The sequence below is a fragment of the Crinia signifera genome, chromosome 7, assembly GCF_055691185.1.
Source record: "Crinia signifera chromosome 7, ASM5569118v1, whole genome shotgun sequence".
Lineage (NCBI taxonomy): Eukaryota > Metazoa > Chordata > Amphibia > Anura > Myobatrachidae > Crinia > Crinia signifera.
Genome location: NC_139223.1, coordinates 29,181,716 through 29,207,377, shown reverse-complemented (window position 1 = coordinate 29,207,377; position 25,662 = coordinate 29,181,716). Strand labels below are relative to the sequence as shown.

General features: G+C 49.7%; 2 protein-coding genes and 1 pseudogene across 2 annotated transcripts in view; all 3 read right to left on the bottom strand.

Moving 5' to 3' along the window:
- Positions 1–9,209, bottom strand: part of LOC146021116 (WD repeat-containing protein 90-like) — a 46,079-nt gene extending 36,870 nt beyond the window's left edge. Inside the window, exons 1-11 of the mRNA XM_083154917.1 lie at positions 9,042–9,209; positions 6,384–6,475; positions 5,720–5,896; positions 5,424–5,562; positions 5,164–5,334; positions 4,862–4,985; positions 3,781–3,845; positions 3,524–3,633; positions 3,243–3,437; positions 3,027–3,083; positions 1,307–1,375 (exon numbers count right to left, since the gene is read on the bottom strand). Of these exons, the coding sequence (XP_083011043.1) occupies positions 1,307–1,375; positions 3,027–3,083; positions 3,243–3,437; positions 3,524–3,633; positions 3,781–3,845; positions 4,862–4,985; positions 5,164–5,334; positions 5,424–5,562; positions 5,720–5,896; positions 6,384–6,475; positions 9,042–9,051 (1,209 nt within the window). The 5' untranslated portion in view covers positions 9,052–9,209. The remainder of the gene's footprint in view (positions 1–1,306; positions 1,376–3,026; positions 3,084–3,242; positions 3,438–3,523; positions 3,634–3,780; positions 3,846–4,861; positions 4,986–5,163; positions 5,335–5,423; positions 5,563–5,719; positions 5,897–6,383; positions 6,476–9,041) is intronic.
- Positions 9,210–16,585: 7,376 nt separating this feature from the next.
- Positions 16,586–17,509, bottom strand: LOC146021115 (cyclin-dependent kinase 5 activator 1-like; annotated as a pseudogene).
- A 3,376-nt stretch (positions 17,510–20,885) lies between these two features.
- Positions 20,886–25,662, bottom strand: part of CFAP70 (cilia and flagella associated protein 70) — a 47,004-nt gene continuing 42,227 nt past the window's right edge. The window contains exons 26-28 of the mRNA XM_083152736.1: positions 24,450–24,551; positions 23,225–23,272; positions 20,886–21,275 (exon numbers count right to left, since the gene is read on the bottom strand). Coding sequence (XP_083008862.1) covers positions 21,195–21,275; positions 23,225–23,272; positions 24,450–24,551 — 231 coding nt within the window. The 3' untranslated portion in view covers positions 20,886–21,194. The remainder of the gene's footprint in view (positions 21,276–23,224; positions 23,273–24,449; positions 24,552–25,662) is intronic.

Genomic DNA, 25,662 nt, shown 5'->3' with positions numbered 1-25,662 from the left:
CCGTCTGGGAGTAGCGAGAGGTACAGGGTATGGCCGTCTGGGAGTAGCGAGAGGTACAGGGTATGGCCGTCTGGGAGTAGCGAGAGGTACAGGGTATGGCCGTCTGGGAGTAGCGAGAGGTACAGGGTATGGCCGTCTGGGAGTAGCGAGAGGTACAGGGTATGGCCGTCTGGGAGTAGCGAGAGGTACAGGGTATGGCCGTCTGGGAGTAGCGAGAGGTACAGGGTATGGCCGTCTGGGAGTAGCGAGAGGTACAGGGTATGGCCGTCTGGGAGTAGCGAGAGGTACAGGGTATGGCCGTCTGGGAGTAGCGAGAGGTACAGGGTATGGCCGTCTGGGAGTAGCGAGAGGTACAGGGTATGGCCGTCTGGGAGTAGCGAGAGGTACAGGGTATGGCCGTCTGGGAGTAGCGAGAGGTACAGGGTATGGCCTTCTGGGAGTAGCGAGAGGTACAGGGTATGGCAGTCTGGGAGTAGCGAGAGGTACAGGGTATGGCAGTCTGAGAGTAGCGAGAGGTACAGGGTATGGCCGTCTGGGAGTAGCGAGAGGTACAGGGTATGGCCGTCTGGGAGTAGCGAGAGGTACAGGGTATGGCCGTCTGGGAGTAGCGAGAGGTACAGGGTATGGCCGTCTGGGAGTAGCGAGAGGTACAGGGTATGGCCGTCTGGGAGTAGCGAGAGGTACAGGGTATGGCCTTCTGGGAGTAGCGAGAGGTACAGGGTATGGCAGTCTGGGAGTAGCGAGAGGTACAGGGTATGGCAGTCTGAGAGTAGCGAGAGGTACAGGGTATGGCAGTCTGAGAGTAGCGAGAGGTACAGGGTATGGCAGTCTGAGAGTAGCGAGAGGTACAGGGTATGGCAGTCTGAGAGTAGCGAGAGGTACAGGGTATGGCAGTCTGGGAGTAGCGAGAGGTACAGGGTATGGCAGTCTGAGAGTAGCGAGAGGTACAGGGTATGGCAGTCTGAGAGTAGCGAGAGGTACAGGGTATGGCAGTCTGAGAGTAGCGAGAGGTACAGGGTATGGCAGTCTGAGAGTAGCGAGAGGTACAGGGTATGGCAGTCAGGGAGTAGCGAGAGGTACAGGGTATGGCAGTCAGGGAGTAGCGAGAGGTACAGTGTATGGCAGTCAGGGAGTAGAGAGAGTTACAGAGTATGGTAGTCTTGGAGTAGCGACAGGTACAGTGTATGGCAGTCTGGGAGTAGCGACAGGTACAGGGTATGGCAGTCTGGGAGTAGCGACAGGTACAGGGTATGGCAGTCTGGGAGTAGTAAGTGGTACAGTGTATGGCAGACAGCACAGTACTCACATGACGTTGAGTGCAGCCTCCAAAGCCAATTATTTTTTTCAGTTTAAGGATAGGATCAGGAAGCAGTTTCTAGAAAGTAAATGGCTGATTACATTTTGCTATCTTTAGCTATTGTAATGCAGCCTTTGGGCTATCAGCGTATAATAATAATTATAATAATTTAATTTATATAGCGCTCTCTCTCTAATAGGCTAAAAGGCACTTAACAGATAGAATGAATGTAATACAGTACAGGAACAATGACGTATAGAAATGCTTTTTATAAACCCCAGACTTGTTTTTGAAGGTCTCTAGAGTGGGGGCCCTTTGAACTGTGCGGGGAAGCAAGTTCCATAGAGTCGGAGCCACATGGCTGAAAGCTGGACCTCATAATGGGAGATACTCCGGTATAGATACTGGGCCTAATACAGTATACAGAGAAAATCCAGCTAAAGGTGGCACACGTCCACATGGACTGCTGGAAAACAAGGTCTGCGCATACATTTCTTTACAGCATGCGGGGAAACTACACGCCACTGCCGCACTCACTGTATCATTGCTGGACACTGGCTGACGAATGCAAGTCTTACATAAATAATATTCGTAAAATTAAAGGATTAAAATAAAATCATAGGATGTTTGCATTTATGTTTTTCAATCCATTGGAAGTCACTGGAGACATGGCGTAGAGACACTGGAGGCGTGGGGTAGAGACACTGCCAGCCCTGGTGCAGAGACACTGCCAGCCCTGGGGTAGAGACACAGCCAGCCCTGGATTCCAGAGGGCTATGGCATCAGTTTGGACACTGTAAGGGGCATAATAAATGTTGATGTCGCCAGAGCCCATCCCGGTGGCTGCCACCACTGCCCCTTCCTAACAGCATCTGGCCACTTCTAACGGGAGAGGTGGAGCAGATGTAACGAGTTAGAGGCAGCAGTGACTGTACTGCCCAGTGTAATAGGCCCTGCATATGCCGCAGCCTATGGGATATAAATAGCATTACTAAATGCTCTCACCAGGACATACATCTGTTCCTGACCCTACGACCGGGGTCTCCTCACAGCCCTAACACTGGCAGTAGGTGCAGAGAGGCGGTAAGACTATGCACCGGAACAGTACTTCCCCAGCCCGCTGATGTCACCCCGCTGCCAGGATCAGGTATGGCAGCCACTGGCCACATCGCCAGCGGCATTGGCTGTAATAATTCATATAACATCTGTCGCTACTAGAGACGATGCTGGGAAGAACCCAATACTTCATTATATAAGAAGCTTACACACTATCAGGGGTTTAATTACCAAGCTGGGAGTTTTATTGAAGGTGGGATGTTGCTATGAGCAACCAATCAGATGAAGGTGCTAAATAAATAAGTAGATTCCGAATGGTTGCTCTGGGCAACATCCTATCTTCAATAGATCTCCCATTTTAGTAAATAACCCCCTTACTGTTATTGCATCCAGAATATATCTCCATATAGAAAGTGAATCTCTACTGGTTCTTTGTTAGTCCACAAACGCTCCCCTAGGACAGGCAAGTCCAAACTATGGCCCTCCAGCTGTTGTGAAACTACAAGTCCCATCATGCCTTGCCACCGTTTTGCTATTAGGGAATGCTAAAACTATGGCAAGGCATGCTGGGATGTGTAGCTTCACAACACCTGGAGGGCCACAGTTTGGACATTCCTGATCTAGGACCAGACATCTATAGGTGCATCTGTGTCTAGACCCAGCTGGAACTCACCTTAGCCTCTGCTCCCACTGAGAAGGTCTCTGGTCTGTGAGATTTGGTGCTGCTCATCTGTGATACAAGGAATACGGTAGGATAACTGTGCACATGTGCCCCCCACCCCCGCTCCATTTGATCCTACTCTTCTAGGAACTTATTGGTTTGATGTGCTTGCTCCTAACCTCCGCCGTTTCCTTTGGCACAAGCTATTATCACCTGGATGTTACTCACCTGCTGAGCGTCGGCGTTATGCCGGTGCATAACAAGTTTTTGTCCTTTGTGTGCGTAGATGTGTATTCCGCCATCATCCTCCTCCTCCCCCGCTGTGTTCTCCTCCTCGGAGTCTCTGACTACCCCGCCTCTCCCACACACGGAGAGGTAACGCTCGGGCATGGAATCTGCACATAAGGGACTGCGGTGGGGAATCTAGAGGAAGGGAGGACACAGTGAGTGGAGACATAAGGAGAACTGGGATCACAGGCTGATGGGACAACGCGGAGGTCTCTGCTCACCGGTCTGGGGGATGTGATCTGCTGGATGAGAGAGACTCTGTCCTGCACCGGCTTGCTGATGGTGACGGAGCGTGGGTTTTCTCGGATAGGACTTCGCGATGGAGGGGCACCTGTGTGGGGACAGCAAACACGTCCCATCATCTAGTAGCACACGACATATACATATGTCCCTGACGCACCCAACCCACTGTCCCCCAGGCCCATAGAGACCCTAGTGCAGTTAGACACCTTCCTATGACACAGGAGTCGCCTCTCACCTGGAGCCGTGGACTGTCCTTTCTGAATGGAGTCATAGGGCAGCTTGCAGCCATCTGATGGGAACCTGGAACACAGCGGAGATCACTCTTACCCAGACAGTCACCTCTGCCGCTGTGACCGACCACAGCTAATCGGCAGGGGATACGGCAGGTCGACACATGACATAGGGTGACTCAAAACATTAGGTCTACAGTCAAAAGGTCGACATGAGTTTTTTGTGTTTTTATCCCCAAAACAGACGGCCTTTCATACTCTACAATCCACTATGGCATGGAGGGAGAATATAATAGTGTTCCGAGTACAGCGAGCCATGCGAGGGGACGCGGTACACGGATACCGATTCCATTTCAACTTACGCTGAAATTTGGGACAAAAAAAAATAAATATTAAAAATAAAGTGAAAAACCTGTGTCTACCTTCCCATTGTTGACCCGATGCTTGTGTCGACCGTCCAACCCCGTCGACCTATTTCATGTATCGACCTTCATAGTGTCAACTCTATGACCCATATCCATAGGCAAGGGTAGGAGCAGATAGGGACTGGGGGGTGTGGTGGATACTTTGTGAGCTAAAAACGGTCACAGCTCAAAGTGAAAGTCAAAACGGTCACAGCTCAAAATTAAAGTCCATTGCAGAAGCCGTCACTTGGTAAAGACAGAAGAGCAGTTTATGCTTGGGATAGGCAGAAGAACATCCATACGAAGAACTAAGGATTAAAAAAATGTTGAGGTTGAGGGTCAACCAAGTGTCCTTAGGTCCACCGGCAGAAGACTACATCTAGACGTCTAGTTCTGGACACTGTCTAAGTGTACGGCCGCCCCTCGCTATGCTCGGCACACTATTTTATTCTCCCTCCATGCCCTAGTGGATGGAAGGGCATCAAATACCGCCTGTTCTGGAACCACAGTGGGGAAAAAAAAACAAAAAACTTCCACCGGTCAACCCAAGGACACTGTTGACCTTCAGAAACTGTTGACCTTCTGCCGGTCTACCTTTCTTGGGCCAACCTAATGACCGTATCCCGGAATCCCCACTGCAAAGAACACAAGAAGAATGCTCTGTGTCTTCTTTATAATTCACCTTATGAAGTCATACAGGTCATGCCACTTCTCTCCTTTAGGCACATGGAACGCCAACTCTCGGGGCATCGGGGAGACTCCACTGGGAAGAGACTTGGATTGCCGTGCCTCGGTGAAAGTGACTTCTGGAACGAGAGAGACAGAGAGAACAAGGGGATGAGTCAGGGTGATGGAAGGAACATCTCATTCTGAATCATGTAAATCGACCTCTGGTTGTGGTCTTTCTCCTGTTATACAGTGATACAGAGCGAAAGCAAATGCGACTTAATGACCCAACTGGAGAAAGAGTCTGATGCATCTTACCAGGGCTGAAGATCAGGTCACTGGTCACCAGGTTCTTCACCAGCAGGTTAGAGCATAGCTTAACGCTCTTCAGGTGACTGTATCTGCGGCTCAGATACAGAGACAGGATGTACTGGAGGTCCAACAGGAGACATGTCCAGCGGGAACCTGAGGGGGCCAAACCCACCAGTCCTGAAGGATGACAGTAAGGTAAGGTGCCACCATGTACTAATGTGACTGCGCTGTAGAGCCCACCGTGGCGGTATTGCCAGCACACTCACCTTGTCGCGCACTCTGCGCGGTACTGTCATACACAGATCCCTTTACTGCTCCACACACAAAGGGGAACTGCAACCACGTGGCGGTGGATTTGAACTCTTTAAATAGATTGGAGAAGGAAACTCGGACAGTTTGGCCATCCTGAGCGACAGAAATCAGTGGTCAATAGTTATACCTACAGCTCTGTTGCTGGTGTTTTATCCTCCACACAAACATCACACGGGCGATACGCAGAAGCGCCCACATCTATAGGAGGACACACAACACAATAGAACAATAATGACAGCTTCTGCCTTACCTCTGTGCTCACATCTACGTGTACCACAAAGTGCTTCCCAGGAATCGGCCGGAACAGCACATAGAGGTAACGTCCCGTCAGCCCCAGACTCTGGGAACTGGTTTTAGGAATCTGGATGTAGTTTCCAGCTGGTATAGACCCTCGGATCTTGTACACTGTGCACTTCAGGGTTTTATCCTGTCACAGGAGACATTCACAGGAAGAATAATTGAACTGAAGTGTCCAAATCCAAACCCAATAGTACAGCATGAAGCAGATGGTAATGATCTGGTATTGTGTAATCGGTGAACAAACAGAATGAATGCTGGGAATTGAGCTAAGGGAATGGTGCCTTGGACAGTAGAGTGCTCCAGAACCAGTACAGCAGCCTCACGCCAGTATTCTGGGGCAGAAGTGATAAAGTAGTCGGTGATAACACACCAGCCAATTGGCCCCTAACTCATTTTCTAAACCTAGCGTGCAACTTGGCAGTTAGGGGCTGACTGGCTGGTGCGTATCACCGACCACTTGATCACTTCACAAGGCTGAATACATCTGCCCCTCCATGTGGTTCAGTGACAATAGCTCTGGTTTTGCCATGTAAGTAGTCAGAAGAAAAATAAAAAGTTTCCTCACCATAAAATTTTATAAAAATGGTAACATCATAACATGGCTAAATACTCACCATGACAGCACTGACATCTCCTTCCTTGCTCGAGCGCTTCCATTCTTCCAGCCGCACATGTTTAAACACATTCACAAAGGGATGCTGCCAGACTGAGGGCAAAAGGGACACCATATCAGTACGAGGTAGCGGATGTACGCTCCAGGTGTCAGGACATGAATGCCTTATAAGGACACAGAGGTACTTTCCAATTATAGGGCAGACTGCGGCAGCGCCCAGCCACCGGGCAGACTGCGGCAGCGCCCAGCCACCGGGCAGACTGCGGCAGCGCCCAATTTTATGGCATTCCACACACCCTGTCCCGCAGCACCAACACTTCACACACTGGACCCTGCCCCGCAGCACCGACACACAAACACATAGGACCCTGCCCCGCAGCACTGAAACCCCACACACCGGACCCTCCCCGTAGCACCAACAACCCACACACCGGACCCTCCCCGTAGCACCAACAACCCACACACTGGACCCTGCCCCGTTGCACCGACACCACACACACCACTATACCCTGCAGCACTGACACCCCTCATACAGGACCATGCCCGCAGCACCAACACCCTACACCACACCGTACCCCACATACCAGACCCTGCCCCGCAGCACCGACAACCACATACAGGACCATTCCCCGTAGCACCGACATCATACACACCAGACCCTACCCTGCAGCACCAACACCCCTCATACAGGACCATGCCCGCAGCAACGACACCCTACCCCACACATCAGCACTGACACCCCATACCCCACAGCACTGACACCCCACACACCAGACCCTGCCACGCAGCACCGACACCTCACACACCGGACCCTGCCCCGTAGCACCAACACCCCACACACCGGACCCTGCGCTGTAGCACCAACACCCCACACACGGGACCCTGCCCGCCGTAGCACCAACACCACACATACCAGACCCTACAGCACTGACACCCCTCATACAGGACCATGCCCGCAGCACCGACACACAAACACATAGGACCCTGCCCCGCAGCACTGAAACCCCACACACCGGACCCTCCCCGTAGCACCAACAACCCACACACTGGACCCTGCCCCGTTGCACCGACACCACACACACCACTATACCCTGCAGCACTGACACCCCTCATACAGGACCATGCCCGCAGCACCAACACCCTACACCACACCGTACCCCACATACCAGACCCTGCCCCGCAGCACCGACAACCACATACAGGACCATTCCCCGTAGCACCGACATCATACACACCAGACCCTACCCTGCAGCACCAACACCCCTCATACAGGACCATGCCCGCAGCAACGACACCCTACCCCACACATCAGCACTGACACCCCATACCCCACAGCACTGACACCCCACACACCAGACCCTGCCACGCAGCACCGACACCTCACACACCGGACCCTGCCCCGTAGCACCAACACCCCACACACCGGACCCTGCGCTGTAGCACCAACACCCCACACAACGGACCCTGCCCGCCGTAGCACCAACACCACACATACCAGACCCTACAGCACTGACACCCCTCATACAGGACCATGCCCGCAGCACCGACACACAAACACATAGGACCATGCCCCGCAGCACTGAAACCCCACACACCGGACCCTCCCCGTAGCACCAACAACCCACACACTGGACCCTGCCCCGTTGCACCGACACCACACACACCACTATACCCTGCAGCACTGACACCCCTCATACAGGACCATGCCCGCAGCACCAACACCCTACACCACACCGTACCCCACATACCAGACCCTGCCCCGCAGCACCGACAACCACATACAGGACCATTCCCCGTAGCACCGACATCACACCCTACCCTGCAGCACCAACACCCCTCATACAGGACCATGTCCGCAGCAACGACACCCTACCCCACACATCAGCACTGACACCCCATACCCCACAGCACTGACACCCCACACACCAGACCCTGCCACGCAGCACCGACACCTCACACACCGGACCCTGCCCCGTAGCACCAACACCCCACACACCGGACCCTGCGCTGTAGCATCAACACCCCACACAACGGACCCTGCCCGCCGTAGCACCAACACCACACATACCAGACCCTACAGCACTGACACCCCTCATACAGGACCATGCCCGCAGCACCGACACCCCACCCCACACCACACCATACCATACCATACCATACCCCACATACCAGACCCTGCCCTGCAGCACCGACACCCCTCATACAGGACCATGCCCGCAGCACCGACACCCTACACTAGAGACCCTTCCCCACACATCAGCACTGACACCACATACCCCGCAGCACTGACACCTCACACACCAGACCCTGCCCCGCAGCACTGACACACCAGACCCTGCCCCGCAGCACTGACACCCCACACACCAGACCCTGCCCCGCAGCACTGACACCCCACACACCAGACCCTGCCCCGCAACACTGACACCCCACACACCAGACCCTGCCCCGCAACACTGACACCCCACACACCAGACCCTGCCCCGCAAGCACTGACACCCCACACACCAGACCCTGCCCCGCAAGCACTGACACCCCACACACCAGACCCTGCCCCGCAGCACTGACACCCCACACACCAGACCCTGCCCCGCAGCACTGACACCCCACACACCAGACCCTGCCCCGCAGCACTGACACCCCACACACAAATCCCCCGTACCTCCGGCCATGGCTCCCAGTCTCTACAGCGCTCAATCCTCCCGCCGTGGCCAACTGTCTCTCTGTGGCAACATAGCTCCGCCCCTGGAAACGGCACCCGCGCATCTCCTCGCCCCCTGGATACCTGGCGAGGACTTCTGACGTAAACGCCCGGAGCGTTCCCTGTACAAGTAGCCAATTACTGCTCACTGCTTCCTCTGCTGGAACTGAGAACTGCCTCTCAGCGCCCTCTAGCGGTGACCCGCGGTCTCGCAAAACAAAGTGTATATCATCAGGGGTACCGCATTATTACAATGGGGCACCGGACGCTGCTCCCTCAGGCAGACTGTGTTGAAGGGAATAATTATCTAATACAAATGATTATTGGTATATTATTGGTACAGTAAGCAGTGATAGTACATGTGTCACCTTCACACACAACCTGTATGCTGTTGCCTATAATACAAGGGCTGACAGGGATGCCATCTTGGGTCGCTGCCAGTGGCACCACTGCAAAACACATGCAGAAGTATAGTATGCCCAGGGCTATTTTTGTGCAGGCTCTAGCAGGAACTGTGGCCCTTATTCTAGTTCACTCTTTCTGACAACATATTTCTTAGATGGACAAAACCATGTGCACTGCAGGTGAGGCAGATGTTACTTGTGCAGAGATAATTAGATTTGGGTGGGGTTTTACACCTGCCTCACCTGCAGTGCAAATGGTTTTGTCTATCTAAGAAATATTTTGTCAGAAAGAGTGAACTAGAATAAGGGCCACAGTTCCTGCTGGAGCCTGCACAAAAATAGCCCTGAGTATGTCCATCATGCCACGTAAATGTCCACAGAACTTTCTATCCAACCAGTGACGAGTAACGGTCATCTGGTCCATCCACTTGACTTTAGGTCCACATGCGTTGGGTCGACTATTGAAAGTCGACAGTGCTTAGGTCGACATGAAATAGGATGGCATGGCTTAGGTCGACAGGGTTGAAAGGTTGACACAAGCATTAGGTCAACAATGGCAAGGTCGTGTTGACATGAGTTTTTCATGTTCTTTTTGTCCAGAATGTCAACATAGTCGACATGGACAACGTCAAAGTGTACCGCATCCCCTCACATGGCTCGCTGTGCGGGCCAAGCCTCGGGCACTATTCTATTCTCCCTCCATGCCCTAGTGCAGGGGGGGCCAAAGCGTTGATTGTGATCTACCTTCTTAGTGGTCCCAGTGATGCAGTGCGCAGCTGACGTCCGCACACCGCAAGTGAAGAGTTTGTTGGATCCACCTTCATTCAGTCGGCGACAGAGCGGGAACATGTCTGCACTGCACTGGCTGGGACTGACAGGGGCTGCGGGAACTGTCAGCAGTCATCGCTTTTGCTGTGTCAGCCAGTCAGCATTGGTGGAAAGCAGCCAGCGGGCAGCACCAGGACCCCTCACACACATGCGCAAATTTTGAGTTGATATTTATATTTGCAAATCACTGTTATGCATTGGGAGGGAATGGATCATGTGGTCGACCATAAGTTGGTCGACATGCTGAAAGGTCAACATGGGACAAGGTCGACAGGTCATTAGGTCAACACAAGCATTAGGTTGACATGGGCTAGGTTGACAGTCAAAAGGTCGACATGGGGTTTTTCACTGTTTTTTACCTAAATGTCGACACAGCCGACATGGACACAGGATAAAGTGCACCGCTGTAGTCGCTATGCTCCGGGCACACTATTTTATTCTCCCACCACGCCCTAGTGGATGGTAGGGCATGAAATAAAGTTCACTCATAAATCACCATAAAGCGAGTCACAAAAAGGTTTTTGGTATATGTTCCATTGTTGCAAGATAGACGAGCGCCTTATTCGGTAAACATTGAGGCTCAAAAAAAGTGCAAAACCCCATTTTGACCTTTTTGACTCTAGCGCAGCGAGGCACCGAGCCCGAAGCATAGCAAGTGTAGCGAGCCATGCGAGGGGACGCTGTACACTTACATGATGTCCATATCGACCTATGTATGTATGACACCCAGAAACACAAAAAAATCATTTTGACCTTTTCTATGTCAACCTTTAGAAAGTCGATCTTTTCACTGTTGACCTTTTCACTGTCGACTTTTTGACCTTGTCGACCTTTGGACCATGTCCATCTTTGGGCCCTGCTGTCCTTTTGGCCCTGTTGATTTTGACTGTCGACCATTAGTCGTCGACCTTATGACTGTAGACCTAGACATTCTAGATCTAATATACCATAACCCTAGTGGACGGTAGGGCATGAAATACCACCTGTCGGTACATGTCGGCAGCAGTCCATAGAAGCATTTTCACAGTCCCGGGTCCGGTGCATTCACAGTATCATTCAAGGTACTGCGCATGCACAGAACCCGGGCTGTCACCACAGCAGCCCGTAGAGGCATCCCAGAGGGAGGGAACGCCTTGCAATGGCACCGCCTTGGGTGACCGGCAGGTCGAACTTTCAATAAGAAGCCACTGCCAGTCACAGTGAAGCCAGTGCAGTCTCACAGACTGCACTTGGCTTCACAAAGTGGTGGATTTTACCTGGGGGGGCTGCAGCCCATAGGGAAAAACCACCACTGGACCAATGCATAGTTGTCTACCCTCCTGCATTCTGCAGGAGACTCCCTGAAATAGCAGCAATCTCCCTCTCATTAGTTAAGCAATCTCCCTCATTTCACCTAGCCCATATTACACTGTGACATTTTTGGGGAAAAGGGAATGAGAGACAGATACATTTACATTGAGTCATCAGCACCATTTCCCAGCACTTTACCAAGTATAGTAGCTCTTACTAACTGCTTTGGGGCTCATCTACATTTGGATATAAGTCATTTTAAAAGATTCCTCCCAGATGTAGCGGTACACACCCACGCTTCTAGGTGCCACGTTCACAATCATTTTTTCACAATCTCTCCATATATGGAACTAGACACGCCCTTTGGGTGGAGCACAACACGCCCCCTCAATGGGGCACTGTGCAAAATTCTACTACCAACTATAATCTCCCTGAAACTTGTTTTCAAAAGTAGCCAATGTACTTTTCTGCTGGATAATCTATATTCAGACTGCTGTATGATCATCCTGCTCATCAGAATCAGAGTCAAATGGTCGACAGGTAAAAAGGTTGACAGATTCAAAAGATCGACAGGATCAAATGGACAGGATAAAGTGCAACAGAATTTGTTGCGCTACATAAGAAACTGTTAATCAATAATAAAATAAATAAAGGGGTCGACATAAAAACAGTAAAAAAAAAAAAAGGTGACTATTTAATTTTGTACAAAAAAATGAGTGTACGGCTTTGCCCACCATGCTTGGGCAAGGTTACTATTTCCAAATTGTTATGTTAAGTTATGTTAAATGCACCCCCACGCCAGCCCCCCACTATAAACGTGAACCCGAAGCGTGGCGAGCGCAGCGAGCCCGCGAGGGGCGGCGGTACGCGTCCTACGACCTTTTCATACCCCCACTATCCACGTCGGCGTGGAGTTGAGAATAGAATAGTGTGGCGAGCCCCGCGAGGGGACGCGGATACCTGTGAAGCCCGCGAAGGGACGCGTTTACCTGTGAAGGTATCCGTGTGCGCTTGCCACGCTTCGGGCTCGGTGGCTCGCTGCGCTCGCCACACTATTCTATTCTTAACTCCACGCCGACGTGGATAGTGGGGGTATGAAAAGGTCGTAGGACGCATACCGCTGCGCTCGCCACGCTTCGGGTTCACGTTTATAGTGGGGAGGGTGGCGTGGGGATACACCCATTAGGGTGCTTATGCGATTTTTCATTGCATAGGGGGTAAAAATCGCGTCGCATCGCACGCCATACGGTACATGGCATGTGATGCGACGCGTTCATCGTGCGATGCACATCGGGGGCGCCGCCAAAATACACAAGTACCTCTTTTCTACCTGTCAGCCTTTTAAACGGTCTACTTTTTATATGTCGATTTTGACCATTCAGTACCCGAGGTCCCACGCTCACCTCTTTACCCCATTGTTCCAGTGTCCCCCAGTGAAGTACAAGAAAATGATTTCAAGTATGTTCAGAAATCTGTTTTTATTTATTTTTTCAATCAAACATAAGATCTTTTTGGGTTTATTTACTAAGATATAGAAGTTCTATTTGAGATGGGATGTTGCTATGGGCAACAATCAGATTATATCGATGATCTTCTAGAAGGTGCTTAAGAAATAAGAAGTAGATTTTAATTGGTTGGCAACATTCCTTCTTCCATACAGATAGTGGTAGATGCTCAATTAGTTCAGTAGCATTTCCCAGGTGCATGAGGGAGGGGTTAAATACTGGGTAAGTAAAACAAGACATTTTTTCCCTCAGCACACTGAGCAATGCTAGTAACCAATCTAGAACACTACATGATAATAGAATTCAGAGATATTGGTTACATATACCTGCGCAGGTGTATGCTATGCCCCCAAGCCGCGTCAAGGCTTCTCTGTATATTGGGGGTCCCTAGCGCTATATCTAGGTGCAGGGTGCGGCACCCCAAAAAACCATCATAAGCTGGGAAGCCCAGTGCGGCATGCCAGTGATATACTAAGTGTTAATAATTAGTGATAGGAAGCCGAAGCTATATAAAAAGAGAGAGATAAATGAATGTAATTAAAATAGGATAGAGATAGTGTTAGTGAGGGAAAAGTGTTAATAGAATGTAAGGGCATGCCGCACTAAAGCCACCCAGCCCAACCAGTCCAGGGGCACCGCACCCCACACCACTGTTACCCTAAATTGGGTCTACAATTAGTCAGCAAGGAGCCACATGATAATGGCTCCTTACTTGGTATATCTGAACTAAGAGCTACCTACCTTGGAGCAACCCCAGACTACTCCATGTTGCATATCAGGACCTGCATCTCCGCCTAATGCAAGCTCCTCTCTGCCTCTCACAACATACTTACAGATAGTGGTAGATGCTCAAATTAGTTCAGTAAAACTTTTCAGGTGCATGCAAGGGAGGGGTTAATACTTAGTTAGTAACAAGACATTGGTTCCCCCGGCACACTGAATAGTTTTAGCAACCAATCTTGAACACTACATGATAATAGAATTCAGAGATATTGGTTACATATACCTGCGCAGGTGTATGACATGCCCCCAAGCCGCGTCAAGGCTTCTCTGTATATTGGGGGTCCCTAGCGCTATATCTAGGTGCAGGGTGTGGCACCCCAAAAACTATCATAAGCTAGGAGGTCCAGTGCGGCATGCCAGTCTATCTAGACACTGTCTGTAGTGATCCCTGCAGGATTACAGGAGGGCACGGCGCTGGGGGATAGGGGGCCCCGGGCTGGGCCCAATGACATCAATAATGTGGGCAAGCCCTCCTGCTAACTTCTCTATTGGGGCATTCCTCGCCAACACAGCCTCACCCTGCCAACACAGCCTCACCCTGCTAACACAGCCCCAACACAGCCTCACCCTGCCAACACAGCCTCACCCTGCCAACACCGCCTCACCCTACCAACACCGCCTCACCCTGCCAACGCCACCTCACCCTGCCAACACCGCCTCACCCTGCCAACACCGCCTCACCCTACCAACACCGCCTCACCCTGCCAACACAGCCTCACCCTGCCAACACAGCCTCACCCTGCTAACACAGCCTCACGCTACCAACACCGCCTCACCCTGCCAACACCACCTCACCCTGCCAACACGGCCTCATCCTGTTAACACAGCCTCACCCTACCAACACCGCCTCACCCTGCCAACACCGCCTCACCCTGCCAACACGGCCTCACCCTGCCAACACGGCCTCACCCTGCCAACACCGCCTCACCCTGCCAACACCGCCTCACCCTGCCAACACGGCCTCAGCCTGTTAACACGGCCTCACCCTGCCAACACCACCTCACCCTGCCAACACCGCCTCACCCTGCCAACTCGGCTTCACCCTGCCAACACGGCCTCACCCTGTCAACACGGCCTCACCCTGCCAACACGGCCTCACCCTGCCAACACCGCCTCACCCTGCCAACACCGCCTCACCCTGCCAACTCGGCCTCACCCTGCCAACACGGCCTCACCCTGTCAACACGGCCTCACCCTGCCAACACGGACTTACCCTGCCAACACCGCCTCACCCTGCTAACACAGCCGAGATTGAACACTATTGTTTGTGTATCATATACTGGTACTCCCATCAATTACATGTAGATAGAAGCCAGTTCGTAAAGAATGCGGTCATCAGTTTGTGGTGTTGTTGTTAACGACCCGCGTGTATTACTTGGTGTGTATGCTGCCTATTGTCTAGTATGTACGCATTATATTGTTAATGGTGCGCGCTTCCGCAGGTTGTTAGTGACCCCAATGTCCTCTTTCCATGCAGCTCAATCCTGGCTCTATGGCAGGCATGGCCAAACTGTGGCCTCCAACTGTTGTGAAACTACACATCCCAGCATGCCTTGCCATAGTTGTAGCGGTCCCTAATAGCAAAGCTATGGAGGGACTTGTAGTTTCACAACAGCTGGAGGGCCATAGTTTGGACATGCCTGCTCTATGGTCAGTAACAGTATACTCCTGGATGTGGCCACTGAAGTTACCTTAGAAGATTTTATTTTTTGTTTCTCCAAGATATCGTTTGTCAGTGAGTTCATGGGAATCATGAGCGACACTATCGCTGGAATATTGTCTAGTGTGTACCCAGCATTAGACTTCTTAAAAAAATATTGCGTTGGTCCATGGTGGCTGTGCCACTACCAATTCTTACAGAACTGGTAACCCCATCGCCAAGGGGCCACGCCCGATAGCCATGCAATAACAGCCACGGGTGGGGAGGGGGAAAGGGGAAGGGGAAGGGGAGGGGTGTGGGTGTCTTTGTCTCAGGTTCCCAAGCCTGTATGTGGGTCTCTTTGTCTTCGGTTCCCAAGCCTGTATGTGGGTCTCTTTGTCTTTGGTTCCCAAGCCTGTATGTGGGTCTCTTTGTCTTCGGTTCCCAAGCCTGTATGTGGGTCTCTTTGTCTTTGGTTCCCAAGCCTGTATGTGGGTCTCTTTGTCTTTGGTTCCCAAGCCTGTATGTGGGTCTCTTTGTCTTTGGTTCCCAAGCCTGGATGTGGGTCTCTTTGTCTTTGGTTCCCAAGCCTGGATGTGGGTCTCTTTGTCTTCGGTTCCCAAGCCTGGATGTGGGTCTCTTTGTCTTCGGTTCCCAAGCCTGGATGTGGGTCTCTTTGTCTTCGGTTCCCAAGCCTGTATGTGGGTCTCTTTGTCTTCGGTTCCCAAGCCTGTATGTGGGTCTCTTTGTCTTCGGTTCCCAAGCCTGTATGTGGGTCTCTTTGTCTTCGGTTCCCAAGCCTGTATGTGGGTCTCTTTGTCTTCGGTTCCCAAGCCTGTATGTGGGTCTCTTTGTCTTCGGTTCCCAAGCCTGTATGTGGGTCTCTTTGTCTTCGGTTCCCAAGCCTGTATGTGGGTCTCTTTGTCTTCGGTTCCCAAGCCTGTATGTGGGTCTCTTTGTCTTCGGTTCCCAAGCCTGTACGTGGGTCTCTTTGTCTTCGGTTCCCAAGCCTGTATGTGGGTCTCTTTTTGGTTCCCAAGCCAGAGCTGTACTGTCTTAAACTGATTGTATAAGCAGCTCTCCACCTTCAGCTTTAAGATCCTCCAAGATCTGGATGAAATATTTTGGATCCATATGGAAGCGGAGCATTTTTGCACTCATTAGGTTGAGAATAGAGAGGACACGGTTCCAGAAGGCTTCCCTCGAGCTGTCAATTACGAAATTGCTCATTGGGCAGTTTAGTTCACTGCCCATGTATGAATATGATATGTACAGACAGGTTGACAGTGTTTCCATTAGTTCCCGCTTGGTGTCCAGCTCTGATGCAATCACTTCACGGCAGAGCATGTACAGAAACATTAAATTGGCCGGTGTGAGGAAGCCAAAGGGCTGCCAGGTTCCAGTGAGAGATTTGTCTACAGACACCATCCATTCAGCAATGCGTATTGGTGACACCCGCTGCTTGCACCTGCGACAGAGGAACACCGAAAGACAGGCCAGCAGCTCGCCGGTAGATGCCTGCACCTTCTTGCATTCTGGTGGTGATAACTCTTGCTTTTCTTCAGCAGGCTCACAGTCAGGCTTCTTGCATTCTGGTGGTGATAACTCTTGCTTTTCTTCAGCAGGCTCACAGTCAGGCTTCTTGCATTCTGGTGGTGATAACTCTTGCTTTTCTTCTGCAGGCTCACAGACAGGCTTCTTGGCAATAGTATCTTGTGAGTCCTGTGTGTAGATTGATAAGTCAACACAGGAGATGGAATTCTTTAGGCTCTCATTGACAAGATGGGTAACATCAACCTGGCCATTTATGCGCGGCCTTCTGTTAGTCATAAATCGCCTCATTCGGCCGAAGAGCGACTGTCTCTTGGCAGATCTTCCTATCTCACTGTTCTCGATAGCCGTGGGCTTGGCCCCACTTGATGTGTCTTCACCAGGGGTGTTTGCCTTGTGGCAGCATGGGAATGTCAAGCAATTCCACATTCTTATTCAGTGTCCTGTTCTTTATAGCACTGATTGTGGTCTGTGGTGGCTCTGATTGCTGAATATAATCCAATAATAAGGGTCTGTTTCCAGCACGTTGTATATGATGCTTCCTGGTTCAGTCCAAGGCAGCAAATGAGTCCAGCAGATTGTAGCCAGAGGTGTTCTCTGCTTACACTGGGCATTGTGACATCACAGGCTGATTGTGACATCACAGGCTGATTGTTATGTGTTATTTATGCCACTGATGATATCTAGGTAAATTCAAACAGATTAAAATTGGTGCAATATAGAATGTATTATCACCCTATTTAGAGCCCTATAAGGAAGATAATCCTTTTAAATGATAGAAAATTAGATTGGACATTTGAATAATCTGAGATTATAATTAGTTGAAATTCACCAAATAAAAAAAACTATTTCCCGTCAGCATACCTTCCAACATGACCCATTTCAGGAGGGACAAAATGCTCTGTTCCTGGACTTCCTTTCCAGCTGCAGATGTGCAGCTGCAGCACGGTCCAAAATTCTATAGGGGAGCAAGATCAACTGTCACTCCAAACACTGACAGACACTACAGCCAGGGACTCACTGACAGTTGGTGTGCCACCCCTCTTGGCACTTTGGGCTGTGCTGTGGCTGCAACTGTCGCTGGCTAGGAAGTCCAGATACAGAGCATTTTGTCCCTCCTGGAATGGGTCATTTTGGGAGGTATGTGTCAGTAATGGACCCAGCCTTCTCCTCCTATTTATTTAGAATTGTTTCCCCTTTTATTATGAGATAGCAGCAGATCATTCATGTCTGTGGATGAAACGCTGAGATAATAGCGACTCAATGGCTATTTCCACTGGCAATGTAGTAACAGAAACTGAAGGTGCACTGACTGAGTATTGGGTGTTTGGCGGACACATGTGTGCTTATGGACAGCGCCTGTGTGCTTATGGACCGCGCCTGTGTGCTTATGGGCCGCGCCCGTGTGCTTATGGACAGCGCCCGTGTGCTTATGGACCGCGCCTGTGTGCTTATGGACCGCGCCCGTGTGCTTATGGGCAGCGCCCGTGTGCTTATGGACCGCGCCCGTGTGCTTATGGGCAGCGCCCGTGTGCTTATGGACCGCGCCTGTGTGCTTATGGACCGCGCCTGTGTGCTTATGGGCAGCGCCCGTGTGCTTATGGACCGTGCCCGTGTGCTTATGGGTCGCGCCCGTGTGCTTATGGGTCGCGCCCGTGTGCTTATGGGCCGCGCCCGTGTGCTTATGGGCAGAGCCCGTGTGCTTATGGACCGCGCCTGTGTGCTTATGGACCGCGCCTGTGTGCTTATGGGCAGCGCCCGTGTGCTTATGGACCGTGCCCGTGTGCTTATGGGTCGCGCCCGTGTGCTTATGGGTCGCGCCCGTGTGCTTATGGACCGTGCCCGTGTGCTTATGGGCCGCGCCCGTGTGCTTATGGGTCGCGCCCGTGTGCTTATGGGCAGCGCCCGTGTGCTTATGGGCAGCCCCCGTGTGCTTATGGACAGCGCCCGTGTGCTTATGGACAGCGCCCGTGTGCTTATGGGCAGCCCCCGTGTGCTTATGGACAGCGCCCGTGTGCTTATGGACAGCGCCCGTGTGCTTATGGGCAGCCCCCGTGTGCTTATGGACAGCGCCCGTGTGCTTATGGGCAGCGCCCGTGTGCTTATGGGCTGCGCCCGTGTGCTTATGGACAGCGCCCGTGTGTTTATGGGCAGCGCCCGTGTGCTTATGGGCTGCGCCCGTGTGCTTATGGGCCGCGCCCGTGTGCTTATGGGCCGTGCCCGTGTGCTTATGGGCCGCGCCCGTGTGCTTATGGGCAGCGCCTGTTTTCTCATATAATATAGTATTAGTAATAACTGACTGTAGGTAATTGTACAGTGGGTCACATGACTGTATCTTTCTAATGCCAAATACACCAATTCAGTTGCTACAGTGCCTTGCAAAAGTATTCACTCCCCTGGAATTTTTTTTTATATTTTTGTTGCTTCACAACCTGGAATTAAAATGGATTGTGTGACGGTTTGTATCATTGCGCTCACAGAACATGCCGGCAACTTTGTAGATGGTAATTGTGAAAAGCCCATGTGGTCCTAGACACTGTCGGTCTTATGCTTGTGTCAACAGTGTCTAGATAGACTGGCATGCCGCACTGGACCTCCTAGCTTATGATAGTTTTTGGGGTGCCGCACCCTGCACCTAGATATAGCGCTAGGGACCCCCAATATACAGAGAAGCCTTGACGCGGCTTGGGGGGCATAGCATACACCTGCGCAGGTATATGTAACCAATATATCTGAATTCTATTATCATGTAGTGTTCTAGATTGGTTACTAGCATTGCTCAGTGTGCTGAGGGAAAAAATGTCTTGTTTTACTTACCCAACATTCCTTCTTCAACAGAACTCCCATCTTAGTAAATAAACCCCTCTAGTTTAGGTTTAATTTTGAAAAATCTTTTTTTTTTTTAGTTTGTATAAATGTACGCGATAGTTTATTTGTATTAAAAAAAAAATTAAATAAAAAAAAAAAAAAATGTATTCTTGTACACTGGTTTTGTCAAGGCTCCAAAATTTCTGGTGTTATGTACCTACCATAGCAACCACAGTCATATGGCATATGATGTAGTGAGCAAAGCTGCTTTGGAACACTCCTATGAGCTCTATCTGCACTGTGACTTCTTCCCAGTCCCTCCCAATTCATGGCATGTCATGCTGAGAACCGGGAGCCTGCACAGATTGGTTTAACTTGCCCCCTTGCTTTCCCTCCAGAGAGGTCTTGAACAGAGATAATGACTTGGAATTTACGTAAAAATGATTCTATGTGGGACCGCTGCTTTAAAAGGATTTTTGGACCATGTACAGTATCTGCCGAAGTGTCACATAAAAGAAAGAAAACAATGCACATTCTCACAAATCTACATTTATTTGTTGGTCATAATACTTTTCGTAGGCCAGACTTACATGGAATGTTTTATACTTCTACAAATGATATAAAGAACACAGTAAGCTTTCATAAGTATGATGGTCAATTTTCATAAGGAATAGTCAATTATCCTTCCTGCTGGCACAATAAATACAATGTTATTAATATTCGCAGGCTAGAAATATAATTCCATGTACTAATTAAGTGTTTCACTTAAATTTACCTACATTGGAAAATAATTTACATATCAACAGTAGATTGGGGTACTAGCGTGTACCCCACCCGAGTTTCTTTTTTCTTTTTGGGCTAGATTCTCTACACTTCAAAAGTGATAAACTGGAGAGTGATAAACAGCCAACCAATCAGCTCCTCCCTGCCATGTCACAGACTGTGTTTGAAAAACGTCAGACAGGAGCTGATTGGTTGGCTGTTTATCACTCTCGATTTCATTACTTTTGAAGCTTAGCGAATCTGGCCCTTTGTTTATCTAAGCTTTCGTGTCAGTAGCGAAAGCACCCATCCTCTTACTGCAGATCATATATGTTATTGTAGTACACGGATGCATATGAGGGCAATATGACTTGTCTGTTGGCATCAGCAGAAAAGCCCCAATATCACAGCTTGGTATTATTGCTCTTCCACAGTAATCTGCTGTTCTGCTTGGTAAAGGACTGGCCAGTGGTGGGCCACCATTCATACAATAAGCTCCCGATACGTAGAAGGCCCCTTGATGTCTCCTGTGCTGGTGGATGTCCTAGAAGGACGGATCTCCAAAGCCAACCTCCTCCTGCAGCTGATGTATTTCTGTCATCAAAGTCTCATTCTGTAGATTTAACTGCAAGAGAGGAGAGAATACATCACTGATATATCACTCTATCGTCTCCATCCCTGCTCTACTGACGTATGATCTCAGGAGTCCGAGTCATACAAATATTACTGGGGCCTAGGGATGGCCATCGTTGCCATTGCCATCGATGGTTGCCATCGATGGCAATTCGGCAACTGGCCATCGATAGTGCTTAACTATGAAATGGATGACCATCGATATTTTTACATATCGATGGTCATCCATTGTGTTTGATTGATTGGCCTGTGGGCCAATCAAAACACGGGGGCGGGGCTTCGCGGGTGTCGGGGGGCGGAGCTATGCTCAGTGTCCCAGCACTTTGAAAAAAAAATAAAGCAAAACATTGTTTTGCTATTCCATCGATGGAGGGAAACCATCTGGTACTCCCCCATCGATGGCAAAAGTATTGGACATCGGCCATGAACCATCGATGATTTCGAATCATCGATGGTCGATGGCCATCCCTACTGGGGCCCATGAGGTCCCTAAAGGCTCAGACTGTCCCTGGGAGTACAGGGGAACACTCTGGTGAGCCCCACTGTCTGAGAGCCCACTATCTGTGCGTATTTCAATTACACATTATACATATGTTACATTGCTAGTCCCACCAACTGTGCATCTTCCTGAGGAAGCCTACTTGTAGGTGAAACGCGTTGATACGCAGAAAAGGAATCGACCTGGCTGGATACACTGCATAACAGCAGAGCAGGAGGATAAGTCTGCCGGCAGACGTGATCGATACTGGGAACAATGAACTACTCCAATACGGTACCTTTTTCCTGTTCACAACGGTTCCCCAGCCCTTTGTTCTCTCTGGTGCTTTAGGGATACTTAACACATTAGATCTCTCAGCAAAAGATATATATCCCACCTGTTTGTACATTACCACAGCCAGAGTGCATTTGGCCTATAAGACTGTACAAGTGAGCCTTTTTCAAATATATATATATATTTTTTTATACGTTATATGTTTGTATGCCTTGTCCTTGTATACCGGTATTAGCCTCACATTAGATCATTTTTATCTTCATCTTTCATAAATCCTTTATATATAAATAAATTCATTTTTACACTTATTATTGTGCCAGAATCCATAATTTTATATATATCTTATATTCCATATATTTTACTTTATTCCTCACATTTTGGAAGTGTACATTATTTCATGTAGATTAGCGGTGAGGGTATGCGCACATATACCCCCCTGTTCTCCGTATATTACAGTTTAAAGTAGGCACCGACTGTCAGACAAAACGGACCACCAGCCAATGAGAAAATGCCAAGCGGCAGCTTCTCATTAGCTGTCATTTGACAATTGGTGCCCAATTAGCGCCAGATTCAAAAAGTGCCCACTTCTTTTGACTGGCAGCTGGTTTGGGATCCTGGGTCTTGTACTTTTACAGTACAGGTGATATACAGAAGAACCCGGTCTAAACAAAAAAAACATGAATAAGCCGCGTCTAAGTTTGACCATGTCAATGTCGTTCTTTTACTTGTGTGGACCTAGGGTATGTCAACCATTTATAGGTGTCGACCTAGTCACTGTTGACCATTAGTGGTCAACCAAGTGACTTTCACCCAGACATTGTGGACCCAGGGACATTGTCATTTATTGCAGTTAGGGTATGAGCTGGGACACCTGATTTTGTGGCATTTGAGATGCTTGCTTATATATATAGTGTCAAACTTTATTCAAACGAAATGACTTAAGATTCCAGAGTCGGAGTCAGTCTACCTGGGGGGTTTACAGTTGCCCAGCAGGCACAAGATGCATCCTTCTATCATTGACTGGAATCTCTTACCTAATAATCTGTTAATAGTGATACAGGGCATAACCTGCATTATTAAATGCATATTAAAGATGTTATCGCAACCTTTTCTCAAACTGCACCATAAATGGGAGTAGTAGTCTCCAAGCTACACCAGGCATCACTGACCTTCCTTGTATACTTGTAGGACTGTTCTGCCTCCAGCTGTCTTCCAGTCTGCAAGAAACATCACACGTCAGTTATGTCAGTAAGATCTGCAACTCACAGACCCTACCGTCCTACAATGGGAGTAACAATGGCACTGCAGCCCAAGTGGTGGCTTGGGGGAGTTGGGCTGTGGGGGTAAATGGTCTCTGCAGACTCCAATAGGTCTGGCTGCCCATATGGAATCTGCTGAAAATGTCCCTCCAAAAATGCCCGCCGCCTTGGAGGAAACTGATACTAGAGGTCCTGTTGCACAGAAGAATAGATGATAGATGTCCACCTGAGTAGCGTATATCCAGGTATGCCTGGGGGGGGGGGCTGGCCCTAATAGTGGGAGGTGTTCTCGACTCCCATGATTAGACCACCTGTCTATTTACATATTGGAGCTGATTGGCTGGAGCATTATCACCTTGCACATAACGTTCCTTATGGGGATAGATACCACTTCTCCAAGCTTCATACATTTACCCCTGAGGGAGTTACATGCTTGTTGCCAGGAGGTTACATGCCCATTGCCAAGGTTTTACATGATCATTGCCAGGGGCAATATATACAATTGCAACCTGGAATCTGTAACTTCCAAGTAGTGATATAAGTAGGGCTGCCGAGAGGTATCCCGGGCCCTGGTAAAATTTTGGGGGCATGGCCTAATCACGGGAGGCGTGAACACCTCCAGTAACAAACACTGGACGCCGGCATTGATATTTTGAGATATTACATTGCAGCAATTTGTTTTTTGTTTAATTAGTAAATAATTCCAAATACATTGTAGTATTCAGATTTGCGTAGCATATATTGTTAGCTTGACCCGGTGCCAAACCATTCCTCCCCTAGTGTCTGCCATGTACCAGCTGACAGTAGCAGGAGTGGAGAAGTCGTTGGACCAGCTGCCAGCTATGATGGGTGCTGGACCCCAGATTTTGGGGTCAAGCGTTCTATATTCTTCTGATGATCCAATGGATCTCAAAGGACAACAGTAATTAACTGACAAAGCGTGACTAAGCATTATTTATTATTGCCCTTTCACATCCATTGGACCCAGCCACTAAGTATAGTAGACCTAGCCCCAGATCTGGTTGCATGTGTTAGCAATGAGGCAGGGAGAGCAGGAATTAGCTACAGCATTAAACAGCCATTTCATCTCTTCTATACTGATGTGGAAAGCATCCCCGTAGTTTATGCCACTCACTTTTAAGCAGACGAGAGCCAGGTAACCCCACACCTCAGGGTTCCTGTTATTCAGGGCATTGGCCTCTGAGAGGGCGACTTCCGCATCCTGCATCTCCTCCAGCTGCTCGAGAAAAAAGATGAGTCAATGGTGAATGCTCCGCAAGCACACACGCACGCACGCACACACACAGGTAAGGGTGTGACGGGGAGATGGCTGCTTCACTCCACTTACAATAGCCACTATGGGCCAGATGTACCAAGGAGAGTGATAAACAAACAGCCAATCAGCTCCCACCTGTCATTTATCAAAACCAGCCTGTAACATAGCAGTTTGGAGCTGATTGGCTGGCTGTTTATCACTCTTCACTTGTATAAGCTTGATATATCTGGTCCTGTGTGTCTTCATTACTATACAGTAACATTACTTACACTACTACATCATGTAAAGTATTAAGTGGTATTTTCAACCTCATTCTGCTAAATAATACCACTTATGCTCGGACCCTGGATACAGAGCACGGGATGATGCCGGGGCCACCCCTTCTATACATGGGCGATGACCAGGATAATTCCCAGGTCGCCTTCCATCACACTGGACCCAAGTCTCCGACCTTACCTGGGTCATTTACCCAGGCTGCAAGTGGGACCGGTTCATAGATCTACAGTGTCTAGTCAGACAGTCAATAGGTCTAGCTTAAAAGGTTGACATGTAATAGGTCGGCATGGTCAAAATATCAACATGAAAAAAGGTAGACTTGTGACAAGGTCGACATAAGTTTTTCATGACTTTTTTTTAACCAGCTTGTTCTTAGTACACAATCCATGTCGGCGTAGACGGATATGCGTTACACTAATTGGGGGTTCATGTCGACAGTAATCGACATGGACACAAAATAATGTTATCAACCTTTTTCATGGTTGACCTTTTGGGGTTGAGCTATTGACTGTTTCTCTAATAATGCATCCCCATTGCAGGTCCCAGGAACCTTGGACTCTCAACCCGGGACCGCTAAGCTGCATTGGGGACCGTGTTTGAGTACCTCTGCCCTAATGGGGTCTAAACATGGGGCGATTTCAGGCCATTTTCAGAGCGATATTACTTCATTTAACTAGAAAGAAAATTCCCCAACATTGCTCCCTGTGTAGGGGCCATAGCGATAGTGATGTGGGGCCCAGTAGCGCACGCAGGGGGGTTTCTGAGTACCCAGAAACCCCCCCAGGAGTCTAAGGGC